The sequence below is a fragment of the Chenopodium quinoa genome, unplaced genomic scaffold (genome assembly GCF_001683475.1).
Source record: "Chenopodium quinoa cultivar QQ74 unplaced genomic scaffold, ASM168347v1, whole genome shotgun sequence".
NCBI classification, from domain to species: Eukaryota; Viridiplantae; Streptophyta; class Magnoliopsida; order Caryophyllales; family Amaranthaceae; genus Chenopodium; species Chenopodium quinoa.
In genome coordinates, this window is record NW_018743212.1 from 5,728,370 (window position 1) to 5,753,008 (window position 24,639).

Sequence of the window (24,639 nt, forward strand, 5' to 3'; positions counted from 1 at the left end):
ACAAAGGTAGTTGCAGAAGATAGCGCTGACAAAAGTTGACACGACACGAACACGACCTGAAAAAAGCGGGTTAGGTTTGAAATTTTTGACACGAAAAGTTAAATGGGTTGACACGAACACGGCCTGAAATTAAATGGGTCAAGTTCAGGTTGAACTTCTCGACACGAAACCGACCTGAAATGACACGAAGCTTAAAAATCCAAAAATAAAAAATATTACTTGGGCTAAAAAACTCAAGCCCAAATAAAAAATAGTGGAAAAAAAAATTGTAGCGCTAGCAAAAGTTGACATGACACAAAAAACACGACACGAACACGACTTGAAAAAAGCATGTTAGGGTTGAGATTTTCGACACGAAAAGTTAAATGGATTGACACGAACACAACCTGAAATTAAAGGGTCAGGTTCAGGTCGGGGGTTTTTGACCCTAAAAAATATGACCCGAACACGACACGACCCGACCCATTTGTAGCGCTAGTTGCAGACTTGCAGTAACATTTTTCTACCAGCTCTTTTTTTTTTTTTTTTTTTTAATTTTTTCATTAACTCTTATCATATTTTGGAATGCACTTCACATCATTTTTCCTCAATGAACGTAAATCATTTAGTGTACAATCGTAAAAATGATAAGATAAGCCAAGAAATGACCACTTGAGCAGCTTAACAATCGAAACAAGTTAGTGTTGGTATAACAGGCCTAACAGTAATACATCTGTTATCTTTCTTTCCAGTGCAAAACAGAACTACAACATCTTACACATATATTCCGAGTCTGACATTACATCATACAAGAACAAAGTGTGAAACAATCAGTGTGATTTGCAAACTCGGGAAATGAACAAATTTAATACCAATGTTTTAGTCATGTTATATAAACTATATTTGCTATCAATCTGTTCCTCAACATCCGTGCAAAATCGTTCATCCTCCAACATATAAATGTGCTATGTAACAATATGGATCAAGCTTTAAAGAGCATGGGGTAGAATGGTTTGCTCAGCAATATCTTCAGAACCATGACTGCAGAAGGGCATAGGAAGAATTAGAACTAGTGGAAAAGCAATATGCAGAAAGAAAATTTGATGGACTCTCATTACCTCAAGTGACTCAGAGCAGACATCCTGTATAGACAAGTGAAAACTAAGACAAGTGAAAACTATGTTGGTGCCGACTAGAAGAAGTAAACATTAAATTTATCGAGTTAGGGAATCATTGTTAGTATGTTTATCCACAAATATATGAAATGGCAATCTAATGTTTGAGAATCGTTGTCAGTATGTTTACAAGTAATGGCAATCTAATGTTTGAAACCAAAAAGATACATACTCATTAAGCAAAATCATTAGCAAATCCCATTATTAATCAAACCCTACATGTCTTCAGAAATCATAAAAGATAGAATTACCTTTTCTAACTTTCAAACTAGAGCAAAAGAGGGTTTTAAGACCCAAGGATAACAATTATGTCATAGTTTGCCATAAACTTTGAAAAAAAAAAAAAAAAAAAAAAAAAAAAACAGTTACAGTTCATTACATTGTTTGTCTAATGTAGTCTAGAACCACGCCTTCAACTTTTTCACACCCTCAACACGTTCCTCCAGCTCCTTTACTGTGGCCTCAGCAAGATACATATATCTATCCTGAAAGAAAACAAACAAACATAAGAACAACATTCCATTTTGGATCTCATCTTAAACTAAATAGAAAGTTGGATGAAGTTGTGTTTTGCAAAAAATTACTTACTTCAGCAGTTTTGAGGTCCACAACATAGTGCCTACCATTGGACTTCCCAGTCTTTGATGAATATTAATATAAGAATGAAACTCATTAACAAATTGATGCTTAAAACAAAACGAAAACCAAAAAAACAAAAAACAGAGGTTTTTCTTACATTCTTCCGACATTCTGCTTTTACGGCATCATTGTAAAGTTGACAAGCCTTGCCCTCCAGCCGGAAGTTATCAAGGAAGTCAATATTCGATTTTTTTTTTTTTTGCTACCCTTTTGGCTGCCACAGCTTTGTCTTCTATGGTATTTCTAAACAATATACTACCTCCATTTCAAGTTAGGCCTCTGATCTGATCTGATCTGAACTTATATTTTCTGATCTGATCTGAACCTATATTTTCTGATCTGATCTGATCTGAACTTATTTTTTCTGATCTGATCTGCTCTGAACTTATTTTTTCTGATCTGATTTAATCTGAATTTATTTTTTCTGATCTGAACTTATTTTTTCTGATCTGATCTAATCTGAACTTATTTTTTCTCATCTGATCTAATTTGAACTTATTTTTTCTGATTTGAACTTATTTTAATTATTTCAATATTCTACTTTTAATGTTAATCAATATTAATGTTTAATTATTATTGTTATGATTATTATTACTATTATTATTATTATTATTATTATTATTATTACTATTATTACTATTATTATTATTATTATTATTATTATTACAGATATTTTAAAGAAACCTATAAGTATTAAAATTACTAGATAGTATAAGATAATAGAATTGGAATAAATGAATTTTTTTTATAAGAAAGTATTAAAATGGGGATCCTAAAAAAACTAAATTACAGATTAAATTTATCATAGCTTTTTTCTACATAGAAAAAAGGAGATTTGACTTGTTTTTAAATACCTTAATTCTTAAATAATAATATGGATTTATGATGTATCGGATTTGATTTTATCGTTTGTTTGAACTAGCAACATTTTCTATGTTACTTTGTACTAATTTTAATTGTAGTAATGCGTAGCTATTATTATTGAAAACCTTGTACGTATACTCCCTTCAATTTTAAATACCTTCTCCATTTTTACATGTAGGGAGTTTTAGGAGAAATTGGTAAACGTAATAATATATGGATGGGGTAAGTGGAAGAATAAAAAATTGTATAAAGCAAAAGTATTTGACAAAATAGGAGGAAAGAAAAAATGGAATTTTAAAAAAATTATTTATGGGAAACGTTAGGCTTGTTATCAAAAATATGAAATTAAAAAACATTAAAATATACATAATATGTTGTACGAAGATATTCATTTTTTTGTATAGGAAACGTTAGGCTTGTTTATTATTGCTTTTTTCTTTTTTTTTGGTAGGAAAAAAAGTAATATTTTGTAAGAAGATATTCAAATATTTTTGTTAAAACCACTTGATCAAGTGCTATTGTTTTGATCTGAAGAGGGTGTTTCTAGAAAAAAGCAAAGTATTATGTTTTCCCTCCGTCCCTTATTGATAGTCCTTTTTGGCTAAATTTTAGTCTCAAAATGTTCATCCCATTTGTTATTTCCCTCCGTCTACTTTTTTTCATATCCAATGTAAATTTATCTTTCCAATGTACTTTACTACTTATTTTTGCTTATTACTTCCCGTGAAAATTTGCATACTTGAACTTTTTAATTATCTTCACTCTTCACTTCGAACAACGATCGAGAGATGTTTTGGACAATTAAAATCTCGATAGAAAATATTGACAATGATGCCAAATATGGACACTAAACATCAATTGGCAATTATGGTTGCTACATTCAAACTTCACAATTTTATTCGATTACATGAGTTGGATATACCCATTGATAGTGGTATAGAAATCGAACCAAGAGCATATTATGATTTCTTTATCGTTTGTGCTATTTATTATTAATAATAATAATAATAATAATAATAATAATAATAATAATAACCATAATAATAATAATAACCATAATAATAATAATAATAATAATAATAATTTTTATAATAATAATAATAATAATAATTTTTATAATAATAATAATAATAATAATAATAATAATAATAATTTCTTATTAGGGATTATAATGAAATTTTAATTATTATCGTTTATAATGAAAATTTAATTATTATCGTTTATCGTTTGGCCCTTTGCTTTTTGCTTTGGTGCTCCATCCGTTGGTTTGTCGTATTAGGGATTCTTTTGACTTATGTTTGCAGGCTTGGTATTTGGATGATGACACTATTATTGGTGACACCTTGGTGGTAGGGAAGGTTATGGAGTTGATTTTGGTGGAGGGACCTCGTCTCGGCCTCCATGTTAACGTTGCGAAAACGGAAGTTTTCTGGCCCTCGGAGGACCCTCGTAGTCGGCTGGCCGGTGTCTTTTCTCCAGATATTGCTCGTCCTGCTCATGGGGTTAAGTTGCTTGGTGGTCCTGTCAGTGCGGATGCCTCTTTCTGTGGTGAGCTTGTTTCGCAGAGAGTGTCGAAGACCATTGTGCTCATGGATGCTGTTGTTAAGCTTGAGGATCCCCAGTGTGAGTTGTTACTACTTCGTGCGTGTACTGGAGTTTCAAAACTCTACTTTTCTATGCGCACTTGTCCTCCTCGTCTTTTTGAAGCGGCCCAGATTTCTTTTGATGTGGCCCTTCGAGGTTCTTTGGAGCGCGTTGTAACTGCTTCGGGGCTAGGTTTTGGTGATTGGCAATGGCGACTTGCCACCTTACCTTTTTCTTATGGAGGGTTGGGTGTCTATTCAGCGGGTGATGTTCGACACTATGTTTTTCTTGCGTCGCGTTTGCAGTCTTCTGGTCTTCAGACTTTGCTTCTTCGCAATTCTAGTATTGTTGGTCCAGGTCCGGCCTTCGACGGCGCTCTTAATCTTTTTAATAGGACTGTGGAGACTGACGTTTTGTGTAACCCTAGTGAGATCGTTGCCCCCAAACTCATGAAGAAATTGGCAGATATATATTTCACGAAGGTCACTGCATCTGCAGAATCCACTTTCTCCTTATCTCTGCGTCAGGTTGCCTTATGGAAGTCCCAGCAGGAGGCACTACTAGAAAACAGTTAATTAACGACGGAAAAAATTCGTCGGAAAACCCAGAAATTCCGTCGGAAAGCGTTGTCGGAAGACCCTTTGTAGGTATTTTACGATATTCCGTCGGAAATTCCGTCGGAAGAGACCTTTCCGACGGAATTTCCGACGGATTTTGTTCTGTCGGCGCTTTTGTTGACTTTAAGTTAAATTCCGTCACAAGGTTCCGACGGAATTTCCCGTCGGACTGGGATATTTTCCGACGGAAATCTCCGTCGGTGGGGAAATGTTCCGACGGAATTTTCCGTCGGAAGAGGTAAATTCCGTCGGAAAAGTGAATAAAAAAAAAAACCACCACAATCCCCACCCAGAACCACCCTGGCCACCAGCCCACACCACCCACCACGTCCTAAACACCCCCACCCCACCCCTGACCTACCTAGAACCAGACCCACCCCACCCCACCCCTAACCCTCCCCCACCCCTGACCCACCCAGAACCAGACCCACCCCCACCCCACCCCTGACCCACCCAGAACCAGACCCACCCCCACCCACACACCCTACCCCCGCCACCACCCACCCACCCATCCCACACAGATCTACAAACCATCCAAACCACCCACCACCCACCTCGCCATTCCACACCCTCCCAAACCACCACCGAATTCGACCCAAAAAACCTAAAAAATCAACCCAAAAAAACCCGAAAATTTCAAAACTAGAAAACCCATAAATTCGAACCACAAAAAATCCAGAAATTAAAAAAAAAAGCGAAAAAATTCGACCCAAAAAATCCCACAAATTCGACCCAAAAAACCCCGAAAATTTCAAAACAAGAAAACCCAGAAATTCGAACCACAAAAAAGCCAGAAATTAAAAAAAACGAACAAATTCGACCCAAAAAACCCCAAAATTTTCAAAACAAAAAAACCCAGAAATTCGAACCACAAAAAACCCAGAAATTAAAAAAAAAACGAACAAATTCGACCCAAAAAACCCTGAAAGTTTCAAAACAAAAAAACCCAGAAATTAAAAAAAATCGAAAAAATTCGACAACTTACCTTAAATTTCATCAAAACCCCTAAATTAGCTTGAATTTGGGTTTTAAAGGTCAAATTCGACCATGAAAACTCTAGATCAAGGGTTTTCATGGTCGAATTCGACATGAAAAACCTTGAGAAGGCGGTGGTAGTGTGGTGGTTGCACAGCGACGGTGGTGCTTGGCGTTGGTTGCGCAAAGGAGGAAGGAGAAACAAAGGAAGGAGAAGGAGAAGAGAGAGAAAGAGAGGGCGAAGGAGAGAGAAATGAAGGAAAGAGAAGGAGAAGGAGAAGAGAGAGAAAGAGAGGCGGATCTAAGAGAAGGAGGGAGGTTAGAGAAGGAGAAGAGAGAGAAAGAGCAGAGGAGAAAGTTCATCAAAGTTCCGGCTTTTTTTTATATATTATAAAGTTATGACGGATAAAAAATCCGTCGGAATGTATGGGTTTTCTGAGGGATTATTCCGCAGGAAAATTCCGACGGATATAAATTCCATAGGAAAACTAACGTTCTGACGGAAAATTCCGTCGGAAGCCTAATATTCCGAGGGAATTAATTTCCGTCGCAAGAATTCCGAGGGATTTTTCCGTCGTAACGACCCGTTTTCGACGGAATGTTCCGACAGACCCGAATTCCGTCAAAAAATACGGATTTTTCGATGGAATTTAGTTCCGTCGGAACGATTCCCTCGGAAAACGACCTATTTCTAGTAGTGAGGATCATACTTCTGCCTGGTTGCGAGCGGTCCCTATATCCGGTCTGGGTCAGACTATGAATGGCAAGACTTACCGTTGTGTTCTTTGCTAACGGTTGGGTGTTCCCTTGTTCTCCGTATCGGCTCCTTGTTCTGCTTGCTCAAGGGTTTTTGATAGGGATATTTTTGGGGATCATGCAGTGTCTTGTGCTGGGATGGTGGGTATTAAACATCGGCAAAACGTTGTTCGTGATACCCTTGTTGATGTTTGTTTCCATTCTGGGATTTCTGCACGAAAGGAGGTCAACGTTGGGTTGTCTGGAGGGGACGACGGGGCTCTTCGGCCAGCAGATGTGTTGCTTTACTCTTAGGATAGAGGCCTAGATGTTTGTGTTGACTTGACGGGGTCTTCTCCATTGACACAATCTGGGTTGTCTGACTTCGTTCCTGGTCGTGTCGTGTCGGCTGCGGCTCAGCGGAAGCGGGACAAGTATGGGGCGCGTTGCAGGGCTATTGGCTATGGTTTTCTTTCTTTCTCCTTTTCTTCATTGGGGCAATTAGAGAAGGATGTTGTTGCATTGCTGAAGCGGGTTCCGGCGTTCGCTAGGACTCAGGATATTGGTGCTCGTGCGGCGGCTCACATCTTCAACAGGATTGGGTTCGCTATAGCTAGAGGGGTGGGGGCCCAGATTGTATCTCGGCTCCCCACTAATTTCTTGTAAATTGTTTGACTTTGTAGGTTTTTGATTATAATAATAATAATAATAATAATAATAATAATAATAATAATAATTTGTATTTGATCTGAACTTTTCTGATCTGATCTGAACTTATTTTTTCTGATCTGATCTGATCTGATCTGAACTTATTTTTTCTGATCTAATCCGATCTGAACTTATTTTTTCTTAACTGATCTGATCTGAACTTATTTTTTCTGATCTGATCTGATCTGAACTTATTTTTTCTGATCTGATTTGAACTTATTTTTTCTGATTTGAACTTATTTTTTCTGAAATAAGTAAAAATAAGGTGAACTAAACAAGGCCTTAGTTGCAACTTTGAGGTCGACATGGATTTTAAGACAAAAATTGATAATGGTTGATTAATGAATTAAAGAATAGTAAATTAAGGGTAGGAGAGAGAAAGGTAAGGTAATTAAATACTAAACCACCACCACCGACAATACCCAACCCACCAACACCGCCAAACAGCAGCCACCCCGAAACCACCCACTCTCAACCCACACACCCCCCGAACAACCATTAAACCACCTCTTCTCAGGTCAAACAACCGTAAAACCACTCTTTCTCAGCCTGAATCACCTCTGAAATCACACCCTCTTAGTTGGAACCACCCCAAAACAACCCTAAAACCACCACCTCTCAACTCGAACCAGCTCGATACCTTCCCCTCTCAGCCCAAACTCGAACAAGCACTAAGCAATATACATAGCTTGTTCTGCAAGAATGTGAAACAAAAAAAACAAACATTTGAGTTTTGGTCTTTACTACTACCTCTTGTAACACCCCATATTTTTGAAACGCATTTCTAATTAATTATTAATTATTTTCTTAAAAAAGGGTATTTAGTAATTTATTTTACTATTTGAATTTTGGACTCAAAATGATATTTGAATTTTGGCGCCAAAAGCATTTTAAAAACTTAAGTATTATTTTTGGATTTTGGATAAGATTTATTATTAATTATTTTATTTAAAAACCGGATTATATAATATATATATTATATATATTTCGAATATTTTAATTAAGCAAAATTATATTTTATTATTTAATCAAGAGGGCCGAAAAGTCCTAATTAGTTAACTATGAATTTCGGATTTTCCTAGTGTGGAAAATATGATTTTATTAGTTAATTTATTTAGTGGATAATTAGTATTTTCTTAATTAATTATTTTATACAATATATATTATTTACACAATCATTTTTATTCCTTAAAAACTAGCAAAGTAATTGCCTAAATATTGAAAGTGAGGTCCGAAAATATGAGCTAAGGAAGACTCAAATTTTGGCCACCATATGACATATTTGAGCAATTTATTTTGGTAATTTTTGTATTTTAATTATCTTCCTTAATTCTATTATTTTCCCTAATTCTTATTTTCCATCTCCCAAATATTTGAGCATCTTATTTCCTTACCTTAAACCATTATTGATTATTCCCCAAGAAAAGTCATTTGTCATATTATTTTTCATGACAACATACTTTCCATAATTAATTATTCCTTAATCACCATAAAACTAAACTTTCCTTAATTCTTTAGCTCTCTTCTCTAAGTAATTCCTTAAACCAAATTACCATAATTCTTCCTACATTTTTCCTACCATAATTCTTGCATGAGCTAGCCTATAAATACCCCTTCAATCATAGCTAAACACTCACACCAAAACTTTATAAATTTCTCTCTTAATTCCTCTCTAAATCTCTTCTCTTTCTCTCAGTTTTTGCACGACCACCACCACCAAACACCACCTCCACCGCCGGCTGCCACCTTCTCCGGCTAGTCGCCGACGCCAGCTGCCACCTCCGGCCACTAGCAGCCATGTGTCGAACGGCTGCTGCCCCTTTGCCGCCACTCTTCTTCTTCTCTTCCTTGGTTTTCTACATCTTCTTCTCTTTTCTTAATTAATTATATTATTATTATTATTAGTATTATTATTATGGGGGTTTTATAAAAAATATTATGAGTGTTTTTAATTAAATAAAATCAGTTTATTATTCAAGTTTATGAAAAATAATTTTATAAGGTTCATGTGCATCTAGTTAGGGGTTTTATTTTAATTGTTGTGATTATTTGTTAGCCTTATATTGATTAAGGTTATATTTATTTGTAGGGAGTGTTTGACAAGAGTTCTTGAAGTTCTTTTTGTGTGTTGCTAAGCAAGGATCAAGGTACGTTTAGGTGGCTATGTTTTGTATGATTTTTATGATGATTGAATTAAATTATGATTTATGAAATAAAACATGTTTAATTAGGGGTTTTAACAAATAATTTTGAAGGAATGATTTTTATATTTTTTTTTTTGAATGATTTGAAATTATTTATCATGTTTAAAGGAATTTGATTTTAAAAATATGTTGGATTGATTTAAAGAGTTTTTAAAAGGTTTGATTTTGAAAGCATGTTGAATCAAATAAAAAGGAGTTTTGAGTTGTTTATTATAAAGATTGAAATTATTGAATTAAAGAGGTTTTATTGAATTATTATTATTTAAGCTTTACAAGCATGATTATAGTAATCTCACTATGCGGATTTGGTTGATAAGACTTTAGACACTAGACGAAAAAGGTAATTTGGCACCGGTTCAACCCCCCCTAATGCACCGGTTTTGAACCGTTGGGGATTTGAGGGATGTCAAATCCCCAAAAATTTGGCACCGGTTCAAAACCGGTGCCAACTAAAGCATTTGGCACCGGTTAACCGGTGCTAACTACACGCTTTGGCAACGGTTAACCGGTGCCAAATGTAAATGCCGCGCTGTTTTTTTTTTAATTTTAACTACAATTGGAACCGGTTAACCGGTGCCAATTATGCCTTCAAACAGTAAAAAAAAAAAAATATTTCAGCATACAATTTATTCATCAATCCAATTTATTCATCAATCCAATTTCAGCATACAATCCAAAACAATAAATCGAACAAGGCTATAATCATTAAATAAATTGTTGTTTTACAATTTATTAAAAAGAAAAACAGAGAAATTGCTGAATTTGTTATTTTACAACCCAGAAACTTCGAACTTCATACTCAGCAAATTCACGACCTTCAAACCGAAAATTAAAAAATCAGAAACTTCAAACCTGCATCAATTAAAAGGATAAAATCAGATAAATTCAACAAAAATCGAACAAATAAACCCACAAAATCGAACAAAAATCGAACAAATAAACCCTAAAAAAATCGAAAATCAATAGAACAAATAAACCCCAAAAAAATCGAAAATCAATAGAACAAATAAACCCAAAAAATCGAACAAAAATCGATCAAAAAAACCCCTTAAAAATGAACGATTAACCCAGATAAATTCAACCAAAAAAACAAAAAATAAATAGAACAAATAAACCCCCAAAAAATCGAAAAGAAATCGAACAAATAAACCCAAAAAATCGAACAAAAATCGATCAAATAAACCCCTTAAAAACGAACGATTTCGCACAAATACACCCACACAGATTCAACCCACAAAACCCAGAAACCTAGAATCGTGAAAAACCCAGAAATCGTGAAAAATCCAGCCAAAATCGTGAAAAACCCAAAACCCAGAAACCCTAACCTCAAATTTTTGATTTTAGGCGGCGGCGATGTTTGTTGTGGTTGACGGCGGCGGCTTGGTTGTTGTGTTGGTTGTTGTGCTTGGTTGGAGAGAGATGAACAGAGATGAGAGATGAGAGATAAGGAATTGAAGGAGAGAGAATGAAAAACGAATTAAAGGAGAAATAAGGAGTTATGTAAAAAAACTCGGCTTTTTGTTGTTTTAAATGGTACCGGTTCGAACCGGAGCTAATTGCAATAATTGCCACCGGTTCGCTCTAAACTGGTGCCAACTCCATTCCCTTCTTTTGTATTTTTTTTTAATGGTTGGCACCGGTTTCAACCGGTGCTAATTAAAGGATTTGGCACCGATTTAGGTTGGAACCAATGCCAACTCTGAAATTTCCAATCCCGCCCATTTATTTTGGCACCGGTTTTCAAGAACCGGTGCTAAAGGGGGGGTGCCTATTTCAAATTTTCTACTGGTGAGACTTTGTATGATCGAGTCTTTCCTTAAGAATAACCTTTCAATATAAAGACACTAACTTGGGGGATGTGCACACTTAGGTGAGAAATTAGGTTTTAAAAGAAGAATCGGCTTTATTAATCATTTTATTGAATTATTGAATTATTGAATTATTGGAATTGGTTTTGAATAATGAGTTTGGAATTATTGGAATTGGTTTTAAAAGCATGTTTGCAAATAAATTGAGTTTACTTATCTTGCACTTATCGTACTTAGCATATTTTGATAATCCGTATTTCCTATTTGTTTTGGTTCGCCCTGTTTACCTTAATGGTAAGCAGTGTTGACTATTTTATGTGGAGTTAATAAATGAGCATTTGGGAGTCCCGGGATATGCTTCACCTAGATCTAGGAATGTTGGTCTTTGTATCTATATTGAGTACTCATGGTAATGGTTTCTATCTATATTAGTTATTAATAAAGAAATAGTTTGAGTTTCCACTCCAAAGTTTTGGTTTGAGTTAGTAGTTTTGAGTAGCCTTGCGTAATCACGCGACGGTAGTACGCCTAAGTCTATCTCTATGGTATAATTATACGTATTATACTGGTATTTTTGTAGAGGGGGATTTGGGGGTGTTACAAAGTGGTATCTGCAAAAAGATTAAAATTGGGAAAAATAAAAATTGTGGGTAGACTTAAGAGGGCATATAAGATAGAGTTTCGCATTTGTGTGTGAAAGTTAAAAGCTTTATTTTATATATAAAAACTATTTTCCTATTTGTGGAAAGATGATTGAGAAAAAAATTCTTGAGTATGATTCTCTATCTAGGCAAGGCTATCCTTGACGCTGTAGGTAACTTACCTGGGAGACGCGTTCTCGACCGTCTAATATCATGATTCAAGTACATTATTATTATTTTCGAAAACAAAAAGAATTGAAACTATTTAAAGCTTGAGTTGTGTGATTATGTGTGCATTAAAGTTGGTGTTAAAACACCTTAGTCTATGGTCATAGGTCCGAATTTTTTTGAGTTATTGCCCATGGTTTAGTAATCTTGAGTTATACTTGGTTGATTGAGATATGAATTGCTTTATGCAAATGGATTTTTGAGTTGAATTGTTTATGTGATTTAGCATTGAATTGATTATTAATAATAATGTATTTTCTCTTATTAAATGTTTTAGATCATAAGTTCTCGTAATGGAGTGAGAATTAATACTTTACATTGCTAACTAGCTTATTTATGTGAGGAAGCAAAAATTAATTAATATGTGTGCTTGACATGGCGCGATGCATGCTATGATTTTCCTAGGAGTTTTAATAATATATATGTAGTATGAATTTATCTTTACTTTTAAATAGTTAGAGAATTTTGTAAGTTGCATTTTGAATGAATATAAATTTTTTATACATTTTACATAATGTTCCCATGCATCACCTTTAATTATCAAACACTAGTACCTGATGTATGTCAAGACTATCAAGTAGCTTATTTGGTTAAAGTCTTAGGGTTGATATTCAAGACTTGAGATTATACCCATCTTCATCACTGCCCTTTGTGGTCCACTTTACACTAAAAAAAAGTAAAATACAAAAATACTAGTACCTCATTGTTGAAATATTGAAGTATAAATTTAATACTTTGTAAAGTATATAAATTATATAGAGATATAAAATAATACCCAATCCAGTCACTCCCCGTCTTCCTCCGCCGGTACTATTCTTAGACTTGTTTAACTTGAGCCCATCCAATTAACTTGAAAAATCCTGTTATTGGGTAGTAAATTATGCCTATTTTTTTTGGGTTGTAGACATGTTTTTATGTCCTAAAAAGTGATATTTAACCTACCTTTGATTTACGCTCAAATAGTTCAACCTTAGCATACATGCTAGATTTTAGTAGGTTTAGACAAAACTGTATATTGCTCAAAAGTCAAGCCCAACACAAAAATGGCAACTATTTTGGGTAGAACTGTAAACTTGACTATTGATCATATCTATACTTCTAAATTCTAATATTCGCTTCGATTTTGCTTTAAGTGCCCTAATTTTACGTTTTACAATGTTACACCGCTTTAACAAAAAATTGATACTTTTATACATAAGATTAAACATAGTTATGTAAGTACTTGTTAGAATTGTCTCGATGTATAGGATTCACATATCAACTTTTATATAATCTATATTGATGGATAATGAAAGATATACGATGAAATACATGGGGCCTTAGAAAAAACTGTAGGGATTGGAAGGAGGTCACTATGACACCCACAATGTTACACACAAGACAGTCAACCAAAAATTCAATTCAATCCAATGAACCCAAAATTCTTACACACTAAAATCATATAACCAAATTAGCAACAATGCAGTAGCAAAACAACAATAACACCGACAATACTAGGAAGAAACGATATTGTAGGGAATTTTTCAAATCTCATTGAGCCCTATCGTGGTTCGTGCTTTTAGGAATGACCGCGTTCTAAGGAAAATAAGCTAGAGATAAAAGAGTCGCCAACAAGTTTTAGGAACTTGTAAACTATTCACAGGTGTGAAGGTTACACCCCATTCACGATCACGGAGATCGCTAACTCCATAGTGACCTGGAACCATGACTGGATGTTTGGGGATGATGGTACAAATCTAACCTAAAAGAGATTGAACCTGCCCTAAATAGGCCTTTACTCAATTCTTATGATATTCATGTGCACTTTTCGATCAAACATACATACATCAAGTTAATCCTGAACCGGTTTAATTTTGATGCCTCAACCTTATTGCTATTAAAACAATACACACATTAGTAAACTTCAAGAAAGTTAAATCAATAAAGTAAATAAATCAAATATGAATTGAAATATAGATTTGGGACCAAACCCTCAGAACTATCAACCTTTCACACCGAGGTCGAAGGCAACGTCGAGGATGGCTTGGAGTATTTGAATCTCATGAATGAGGTATTGTGACTTATTTGAGAGAATATCAAGGATGTGTTTAGGCTAAGGCTAAGAGCATTGGAATTAAGAATTCCGAGTTATGATGATGGGATTTTCAAAGCTCATTATCGATGTTTATGATGATTTTTGATGATCTGAAACGTGGAAAACGACCTCTATTTATAGAGAAAAAAAAAGTCGAAACGATCAGAAAATATCAAATTTTGAATCGGAATAAAATAGCTCGTAACGCGGGGCGATTGACGTATCGCGGCGCGTTAGTGTCCATCGCGACGCAATGGAACTAACGCGGCACGTTGGTTCTGTCGTCCGATAATGATTTCTAAAGATAGAAAAAAAGTCGTACGGAGTTTGATTTCCAATAGAATTGGGTTAAGGAAATATATCCGGACGTCTTCTAATTTGGACGGGATAGGGACTATCATATGAGAAGTTTTATTCAGTTTCGAACTCTTTTGATCTTTATCTTTCGGAAAGGATAAATTAGAACCTTCTAGAGACTTCTAGAAGTTCCTAAAGAATCCTAATTGGTTTAGGATTGGAAATAAGATATTAGACCCTCACATGTTCATTGGGTCGTAGGTAAGGTGGAACTAGGTCCGGTTTGGGCTCGATTTAGTATTTTGGCCATAAATTATTCGTTTTAAATTGAATTTGGGCTTATAATATATCGTTGGAAAGATCTTTTCAAGACCCATCCAACTAAGAAATAATTGGACCAGTATTATGGACCAAAATAATATGGTTTGGACGTTTTTATGAGTTGGACATGAAATGAATGATTTTTAAGGGACACAAAATGAATGATTTTGGGTTCAATGACACGAAATGAATGATTTTGGTTTAAAACATTTTAGGAAAGATTGGGAATATGGTCAAGGCTTAAGGGAACTTCACGAGACTCTTCAACTCTTTACCAAACTCGTTAATCAAAGACGTGAAAGGTACTCATCAGTGGGTTTGGTTTTTTGGGGAAACATAATCAAGTGTCTACAGATATCAATCAACACACAAGAATTATACGTGGAAAACCCCTTTGACATGAAGGATAGAAATCACAGGAATGTTTAAGGAGTCCACTCTAACTTCTCTTATTGATAAATTGAGGGAAAAAGAATCCCAAATCAGTTTACAAAGGATTCACAACCCATCAACAACAACGAACAATATGAGATCAAAATTAGAGAGTGAAAGGAGTAGAATTCACCCAAAAATAGCAGTTCTGTCCTGAGTCAATTCCGAACAAATCAGAGCTCAAAAGACGATCCAATTGTCCAAAATCAGGCTCTTGATGTCAGAATTAAGTTGTCTAAATTTGAGCACGATCCAATGGTTGAATTTTCGGAAACAAGCGATTTTTTGAAAGTTGTGTTGAAAAAAATCTGAAATGGAAGCACCCTTGAAACACTCACTTAGCTCTCTATTTTGTGCGTGTGTTTTATCTCACAATTGCTAAGTATTCTCGAGCAAGATAATTTCATAAAATTTCTCTTAGAAGCTACAAAACTCATGCCAAATATAGACCAAAAAAAGACTTCACAAGTCCATAATAAGAGCCCATAATTCATGTGTCTAAAACCAATATATGGCTAAGGAGCATGCCCGTTGTACACCACGTTATGTGATGCCACATTGCCACTTCCCCTTAACCTTAGCCTTGACGCAGCCCACACCTTCGTGGGTCATGCCCGGCCGCGCTTAGTCGAGCCATAAACTGGTTCATAGCCCAATATATATTTCAAAAAAGGCCCAACAAAAAGGGTCATAATTTCGATAGATGTTACACATACACAATTTCATCAATTAGTGTCAAGGCCAATTTCTGCCAAACTCTGGAATAAACTACAATCTCCTTCTCTATACCCAAATTCACGCTCTGCCGCCGACTTCAGCGAGACAAGCAGAGCTTTGCCGTGCGAAGAAGATGGAGGACATGAAGAAGAGAAAGCTTGATGATGTTGAAAATGGTCAAATTTCTCCTGCTTCTGGTGAAAAGCTTCGTTCTTTGCTTGAACCGCTTGCTAAACCCCAGTTGGTTGATCTCCTTGCTAAGTTGTAAGACACTTTTAACTTAATTTTTTATAATTTCTTTTTATTTTGAGATAATGATTTATGCTATTAATTTTATATAATTTAATGGGTTTTGTTTGGTGTTATTTCTTGTTTCAATGAATATGAATTGTATAGGTTCAAGCTGTTGTTATTGGGTTTTGGTTTTTGTATAAAGAGCCATACATACGTTGATGTGGGTGGAATTTGATTCCGCGGCTTGGGTACTATCCCTAAGCCTTTACCAACTAAGTTAGCTCACATCCATAACGTGACCTGCGGATTAATTGTATTATAGGTTTTTTTTGGGTTGTGAAGGTTGAATGTTAAGGGGCATGATATAATGTGTTGATACATATAACCTTTAAGAGTGTAAGGTTATAAGCTTTAAAATAATTAGGGTTTTAGTGTTTCATGGTTTAACCAGTAGTATTTCTCTAAAGTTGGTCTGAGGCTTATTATGTGTATGTCATATGTGGGTTTATTCAGTGTCTTTAAATGGCGGGTTTTGGTCTATAACTAATGAGCGTTGTAATGTTGGGATGTTATGTAACACTTTAAGCTCTCATCTTGATCATGTTTAAGCTTTTGAAGTGCAAGCCCAACTTTTCGAAGTCAGTAGCTATAATGGGTTAGTAGGGCTAGCTGTCAAGAGCCAAATATAGTATATGCCATTCTTTTTTGTTATGATTTGGTTCCTTTTGTCTCAACTGTCTTTCCATCTTCTCTGTCTTCATAAATAGGAAATATGTTTGGCTTTAAGTGTAATTAAGATTTCATTGTAGCAATACCGTTGTTGATTGTGTATTTAAGATCACATGCAAGCAAAATGTAGTAATATTATGATTATAGATGAGGCAGTGAGCAAAAGTTGGCTAAGAAGTTATGTTAAATGAGCATCACAAGAAGTGGTATGAATGGACCCTTGTGTGATAATATTGCTTGTGGAGTGGATTAAGGGATTTCAGATAAAAGACAAGAAATTTCTTGTTAGTAGGTTGTTGAGAAGTTAATATGGTCTCAAGACATGGATTAAAATGTTTGCATCTTATAGAGTTAATTGTGGTTGGAAGTCTTGAAGAATTTATGTGCATGTAGAGTAGCATTCAAGGGAATAATTCTTAACCTAGTATTTGTCACTTTTGGTGAAGAAGCCTCCAATTTGAGTTATTTGTCACTTTTAAGGTATTTGTCACTTTTGGTCAAGAAGTCTTAGAGAGGGCATTGACTTTTAAGGTATTTTCCACTTTTGGTGAAGAAGCCTTCAATTTGTGTTATCATTGAATTAGCTGATACTTTGAATTTTCATTTTCATTAGTTTGACATGAAGGCAACATATTTCGGGGTGACCTTGAATATTAAATCTATGTGAAGTAGATTAAGGGACTTTAGATAAAAGACAAGAAATTTGTTTTTTGTAGGTTGTCGAGAAGTTAATATGATCTCAAGGCATGAATTTTGGTTACATCTTAATTAGATGTTTGTATCTTATAAAGTCAATTGTGGCTGTATATAGTAAAATATTGATAAGTTAAATTGACTTAGATATTTAGCAATGGATACTTCATTATTAATATGCTATATCTGGATTGTATCGTGGTTCAAACACACGGTTTAGGTCGCAATGCAGGAACGGTCATGGTGTCGCTAAAAATGGAAATGATGTGCTGATCGCGGATCGTGTCATCGTTGTTGTTGTGCGAATTTACTTGCAAAGTATTCTAGGATTTAATAATACCTTTAAGCTATTATAATAGCTAGTGTAGACTAGGAGAGGCTGAAAGCCATTTTTGGGGAGACATGGGGAATCTCGCAACTTCTGAGTGAAACATGGATGTGACGTTCAATGCAAGGTGATATGGGGTTGCAACGTGTGATTTAAACAAGATTGTGGATTTTTGTAAAACAATGCACATAACTGGATGATTTTGGTTAGGTCAATTGAAAATCCTTCACGATATGGCCCAACCGATGTGATGTGGTCGTATCTTTGCACTATGGATGATATGTTTGTTGGTCATTAATCATTATACTTGAAGATAGATAATCTAAAGACAACAATGGAAAAGTTTACGCAATTAGAGATTTTACCTGAACAATGAAGATATTGTTGATGGATGTATATTGAGATAGAGAGGGCATAGTGCATTGGCTCTCACAAATCACGTATATTGTAAATCTGCTTTAGATTCGATGTGGTTGAAAAGTTTTATATAATATTCCTTTTGTAAGCCACTACAGCTTAAATTCCCATTACTGCTCTTTAAAGTAAAAGGGAGAGACAAAATTTAAATGAAGCAGTTTTTGCTTGCATCAACTATCTACAACTTTATGTGTGCTTATATACCAGCCACCGGGCTTGATACTGCCTATGTAGTTTGAGCTATTAATCAGTTTTCTAGATTTCTTCAAATCCTGGTAGAGATACTAAGGAGTAGTATAGGAACAATTGATGTGCTTTGATCTATGCAAGTGTGTGTAGAGAACTCTCAGATGCAGACATGGCTGATGATTTTGATTCGCAAAGTTTATTGATTTATATGATTACGTTTGTTGGGCGAGCTCAGCCATGGAAGTTAAAATTCAAGAGTCTGGCTCCTCAATGGAGACTATAAGAGGAATACTGGCTTGATCTTTCTCTTTTGTGAGCTTTGATAAACACAAAAAATACATCTTTTCTCTTTATAGAATGGATATACATTATGAAGCATAGTTTCTCCCTGACAATCTGACATAGGTTTTTATTACTGGAATTAATTAGTTTTATTTGATACTTATTATGGAATGTGATCAGCTAATGCAAAGACATATGAAGGATTTTCAAGTTTGCATGCCTAGAATGTTCAATCCCTTATCTAGGTGCTTTTATGAGGTTGTATAGGCTTGTAACATATTAAGGGTGGGCATGCATATAATTGTTTTAGAGAATAGGTGGATGATTGATATCCTGGATTGGTTGTATTGAGTTACTGCTTGAGAATTGACTCAATTTATGTCATTGTCCACCTTATTTCCTAGATCCATTTACTGCTACTCCCCCCCCTCCGTTTGTTTAATTAATTTTCTAGCATGGATCAAGGAGTTTTTTTTTTATGGTACAAATTGCACTAGTAACAGCCTATAGGTTCCTTGTTCAATACATTCTCTTAATGCATATCATTTTATAAAATGTGAATCTATGTCAATAAGTCTGATCAAGCAAATCCAAAATTAATTTGTCTGTGACAGTGATGGTAGAACATCTATGCTTATAGTTGTGTGTAATAAATTGACTTTGTGCATGTGTGTTTGCCTGCATGTGTGGCGTGAAGAGGGTCCAAATATTCTCCAGTTGCAGGAGAAATTATGAGTCTTGCAAGTGCTGATCCTGTTCACAGAAAGCTATTTGTTCGTGGCTTGGCATGGAATACTACATCAGAAACCTTGTGTGATGTGAGTGCGTTGTATGATTGCTGATTAGTTTTGCGTGTCATGATGGGTGATAGTTACATGTTTTGGGTGAATTGAAACATTTGAATGAATGCTTTTAGGTACAATTTCCCTTTGATTTAGTTCTGTTGCTTGTGGTTTAGCTAAGCTCAAAATTCTCCCCTTCAGGCATTTGCAGTTCATGGAGATATTGAGGAAGGGGCTGTGATCACTGACAAAGCAACTAGCAAATCTCGTGGTTATGGCTTTATTACTTACAAAAATATGGAGTCAGCTCAGGATGCTCTAAAGGCATCTAGCAAACTAATTGATGTGAGTACAACTGCTACAACTCAGATTCTGTTTTTGGGTTTTTTTGTGATTAATTAACGAAACTAATGCACTAATTAGGAAATTAAGACGGAAAACAAGATTATAAGGGTAGGCTTGCACTGTATTATCTAATCAGTGAAATTAATCAATACACATTAATATCATCGCACTTCGAGGGTGTGATTCCTCCAGGTTGTGTTTTCACTCAATACTTTCTCCAATATACTCCCTTATTATTACAAGCCTTCCCCTATTTATACTCCTACTCCTTGCCGCAATTCCGCTTACTCTTCATCATAAGTCCATTACAGAATCCCCTTAATTTGCGGTAACCACCTAACAACTGAATCAATTACTTGCCACTTGTGGTTAGTTATTGATTGTTGCTGGCTTCCTCTTCAAGTATGTGTGAATAATAGGGGGTCTATTATAAATTCTTGCAACAACCTTCATAGATTACTTTCTTGGCTGATAATGTGTTTGGTGTTGTTGGAGTTCTGGTAATATTCTTTTGATGGTTTGTATTGGAATACATTGTCTTAGCTGCTTTTATATAAACATCTATTGGAACTTTGAAAGACCCACCTTCAGGGAATTGTTTTCAAGTTCTGAGATATAACATATGCTTTCTCCATTCCATTTTCTATTGCAATATATTTTTTTGGTGGCCAAACTTTACAGACTCTGATTGTATATTGTTACAAATGTAATACTTTTTCTAATTTATGTGAGAGTTTTTTAGATTTTTTTCAATGTGTATTTTCTAATATCAATTATTTCATATGTAATTTTAAATTATACGTAAGTAAAGTATTTAATGGCCAAAGTTCGCATAGGAGCCTGTGAAAAATATTTTTTGCTTTTTAAGAATGGAAGAAATATTATGTATCATGTATCATGTATTGAGGATTTCCCTTACCATTTTCAAAGCTGGATTGCTTCTGCCATAGGTCCTGCTCTTCAAGAGTCTTTTACTTGACCATATTAAAAAAAATATAAAATAATTGTATTAAGACTACATAGCATATAATCTTGCCACAGTTGTATTTTCCACTGGCATGTAAAGATTATCAAAATTACTTCAAGCGCCTCAAGGATTCATTCATTTGGTTGGGAGATGGTTACTTTGTTTGAAACATAAGACTTAACAAAAAAGTCCAATTTTGCTAATTTCTTAAAAGTTGTGTCATGTGGAGACTGGAGATGATATATATTTGTATGTTTTCAGTCTCTCATTTGCTCTCCTGCTTGTCATTACTGCAGGGTCGCTTGACTGTCTGCAACCTTGCTTGTGAAGGCTTAAGCAGTGCTAGCACCGCACCTGATCAAGCACAGCGGAAACTTTATATAGGAGGTTTGTCACCAGAAACCACTACCGAGATGTTGCTTAGTTTTTTCAGCAGGCATGGTGAGATAGATGAAGGTTCAGTTGCGTATGACAAAGATACAAACAAGTCTCGGTATTCTTCATCTAAAATTTTTGTTCTTAGCTACTTTTGTGCAGGCTTCAGTTTCTTATGTCTCTAATCATTTTTTTTTTCTTCTGTAGTGGTTTTGGGTTTGTGACATACAAGACAGTTGATTCTGCGAAGAAGGCCTTTGATGACCCTGAGAGAACTCTAGGGGTAATTGATATCTAAAAGTTTCATGTCTTTCTATGTTTGCTTCTATGCTCTAAAATCTAAATGCACGATTATCCAGTGAGGTGTTATTAGCTGAAACCTGCAGGGCTGTAGTAGCATAAATGCATGAGCATTCCACTTGTTTTTCTAAGCTGAAGGCTTTTTTACATTATTCTGGACTTGCCCTTTGAACACCTTCTCATTCTTGGATATAAGATAATGTCAAATTAGATTTATTTAGCTTTTAGCTCAGCAGCCTCAACAGTGACCAAGCCCTTCTCTTTCTGTTTGTTCCTTTAATTTTGTGCAACCATGTTCTTAATATAGTATTGTTGCATGGAACCTGAACTTTTACAGGAATAGAAATTTGTACTTCTTTGTTGTTGAATTGCTCACTGGAAAGAAAGGATGTAGGAATTAGCTTGCATATGTCTCACCGAACTATTGTCAAGAAAAGTGGCACCTTACTATTATCACTGCAATACAAAATTACTTTTCCTTCTCTTTGGGTTCTGTTTCCTGAAGAAGCTATTGTGTTGTGTTGATTTATTTTGGTATATGAAATTTTTAACCCCATGGTCTCCAGTGTTTTTTTCAACTGACAAGTGTTGTGTATAGTTATTACTTATTGGCACTTTAGAGAGAATCAGTGGCAATCAACTGTAATTTGCTTTTGGCAAAAACTTGTATAATGAGACGTAGGGGGCTTTATCTGTTTCTCGGTGCGACATGACTTGTTACAATAAGTTATTGTGAGACTGTCTCGCCCAAGAATTACTCATTGCTCGTTGAGAACTCCATCATTACTTCATTGAATCATTAATTGCCTTTGTTAATTAGAATATTATTGCAGTAATTGGTGATGTTAGTTGATATGTATTTGACTTGAGCAGCATCAAACCCTATTGTGCTTCATTCAATGTTGAATTCTCTCTTGCTAGAAATCAATATGATATTCTGTGCTATATGCAGGGCCGGAACATTACAGTGAAGTATGCTGATACAAAGAACAAAACAACTGCAAACCAATATCCCTCGTCAGCAGCTCCTATGGTCCCTCCTACAGCAGGTGGATACCCACAGCATGGGAAACCACAGGCACCACTTGGATACAGTTACCCTCCACACATGCCATCATACCCACCGGTCTCTTACGCTAGTCCTCCAGCAGCAGCTGCACCTCCACCTGCAATGGCACCAGGGCCATATCCTCAAGGACCACCACCATCCCAGATTTCTTATGCACCACCACCCATGAAAGACACATATGGAATGCCACCTTCTATGCCCGTTGGCATGCAGGGCTACCCATATTACATGGGGAAACAATGATCAAATACAGCTGCAGTGTGGTATTCAAGCTTTGAACATCTCCGTGCTTTCTCTACAGTCTGGTATATGCTTGAGCCGGATTGAGGATTTCTGCATCTATCATCTGCTCTTCTTGACTTCTTCAGTATGTTCGCTTCTGTATCTATAGGCAGTAAGTTATAATTTTGATTCAATCTGAGTATAAATGCCTTTTGCTAATTGAAGCATCGGTGATAATTGCAATTTAGAGAATATAGTGGGGAGTTTTGAGGGCTTTCCTTATAGGTTAGAATCCTAGATTATAATGTATCTTGTACTATTATTAGTTAGACGTCTAGGGGAAGAGTTAAAAGAATTTTTTTTTATATATTGGATTTTGCAATCTAGCATAGTGTTGAAGATGCTCCATGTTTGTGAATTTGTGGTCCAACAATTGAGTGTACTAGTGAAAGCATTATAAAAGGGGCAATTTCTTGTTTTATTTTTCTCTTAATTAGAACAGACTATATATTGCAATAATTATTATTTATTTCTTTTGATTAATTTAATGCTCTCCATTTCTCCAAAAAAAAAAAAAAAAAAAAAAAAAAAAAAAAATTCTTACCTCTGAGGCTCTGATAAATTGTTGTGGGATGGTGGCAGAACATAAATCTAGTACAAAGGTGGGGGTCATGGCAGATAGGTGCAAAGATGCTAAGAATGCAAATGGCAGATAGGGATTGGTGGGAAAATCAGATAATGGCAATATTAATTACAAACAAACAAACAATTTATCATCAAATCATTGAAACCAAAGCATATATTACAGATTATAGTAAAGGTTAAACTGATGACACTTTGACACTTAATCATGTTAGAAATGAACTCCTGATATCATAAAACAAAGAGAGACAATTTATTAACATCATGCAAATGGAGATTATGTGGCTATAACTGAATTTGGATGAAGAATAATTGCAGGTGCAGTAAAGGTTAAACTAATGACAGTCATGTAGATTATCATGATATCATTAGGGAATGACATGTAATCAATTAATATCCAAAAGGGGATGATGGGGTTAGAATGTATAATATAGACAAAAGAAAAATTACATAGAGTAGAAAAGATGCACATTTTTCATGTTGTCAACAAGAGACAAAGAAAACAAATGGAAACTGGATATTAGTGAGATTTATATACGTAGTACGTAGGATAAAAGCTACAAAGTATTAGAATCAACACCATTAACAATCCATTGACACACATAAATCATTCAAACAAATTAAGCATAAAGAATTGCTAATAGAAAGAAACTATTTTAGTGTAAGATTAGAAGTGAGGAAGAAGGTCAAAATGTGTTGGAGAGAACTTGAGTGGGGCTTAAACACCATGTGTCCAAAAGAGAAAAGGTGTATGAACAACCAACTTCCAACTATAAATGGAGGAAGAACTCTCCATAATAAAGAACATAGGTAAACCCTAATTTCACCAAAACGGGAAAAATTGTTGGAAAATTCATCTGATTGAGTATAAACAAATTATCATTTTAAGGAAATTAAAGGTCTAAAGTAAGTTTTGAGGAGGATAAATTAATGGGGAAGGCAGTTTTAGATAAGATTAATCACAGTTTTAGATGAACTAAAAGATTAATCTTCTAAAATCAACGTGTGAGAAGGTGGAGTTATTAGGAAATAGGAATGATCAAGGGATTTGGCAGATTGGCTTCTCC

General features: G+C 35.1%; 1 protein-coding gene and 2 long non-coding RNA genes across 3 annotated transcripts; 1 reads left to right on the plus strand and 2 right to left on the minus strand.

The window, feature by feature from the left end:
- Positions 1-534: 534 nt before the first annotated feature.
- Positions 535-2,063, minus strand: LOC110734141. Its single transcript, XR_002513769.1, has 2 exons — positions 1,743-2,063; positions 535-1,639 (listed from the first exon to the last, which is right to left on the minus strand). It is a non-coding gene; the product is annotated as an uncharacterized LOC110734141 (long non-coding RNA).
- Positions 2,064-10,081: 8,018 nt separating this feature from the next.
- Positions 10,082-11,248, minus strand: LOC110734142. The gene is made up of 2 exons (XR_002513770.1): positions 10,806-11,248; positions 10,082-10,332 (listed from the first exon to the last, which is right to left on the minus strand). It is a non-coding gene; the product is annotated as an uncharacterized LOC110734142 (long non-coding RNA).
- A 4,747-nt stretch (positions 11,249-15,995) lies between these two features.
- LOC110734535 (UBP1-associated protein 2A-like) lies at positions 15,996-23,411 on the plus strand. Its single transcript, XM_021914705.1, has 6 exons — positions 15,996-16,262; positions 19,568-19,688; positions 19,854-19,997; positions 21,261-21,457; positions 21,547-21,622; positions 22,592-23,411. Exons 1-6 carry the CDS (start codon positions 16,132-16,134, stop codon positions 22,949-22,951), a joined length of 1,029 nt encoding a protein of 342 aa, XP_021770397.1. The 5' UTR covers positions 15,996-16,131; the 3' UTR covers positions 22,952-23,411.
- Positions 23,412-24,639: the final 1,228 nt, after the last annotated feature.

Coding starts and splice junctions, on each gene's coding strand:
- LOC110734535 (XM_021914705.1), top strand. CDS start 16,132: ATGGAGGACATGAAGAAGAGAAAGCTTGATGATGTTGAAAATGGTCAA. Junction 19,998..21,260: donor CATCTAGCAAACTAATTGAT/GTGAGTACAACT, acceptor TCATTACTGCAG/GGTCGCTTGACTGTCTGCAA. Junction 21,458..21,546: donor AAAGATACAAACAAGTCTCG/GTATTCTTCATC, acceptor TTTCTTCTGTAG/TGGTTTTGGGTTTGTGACAT.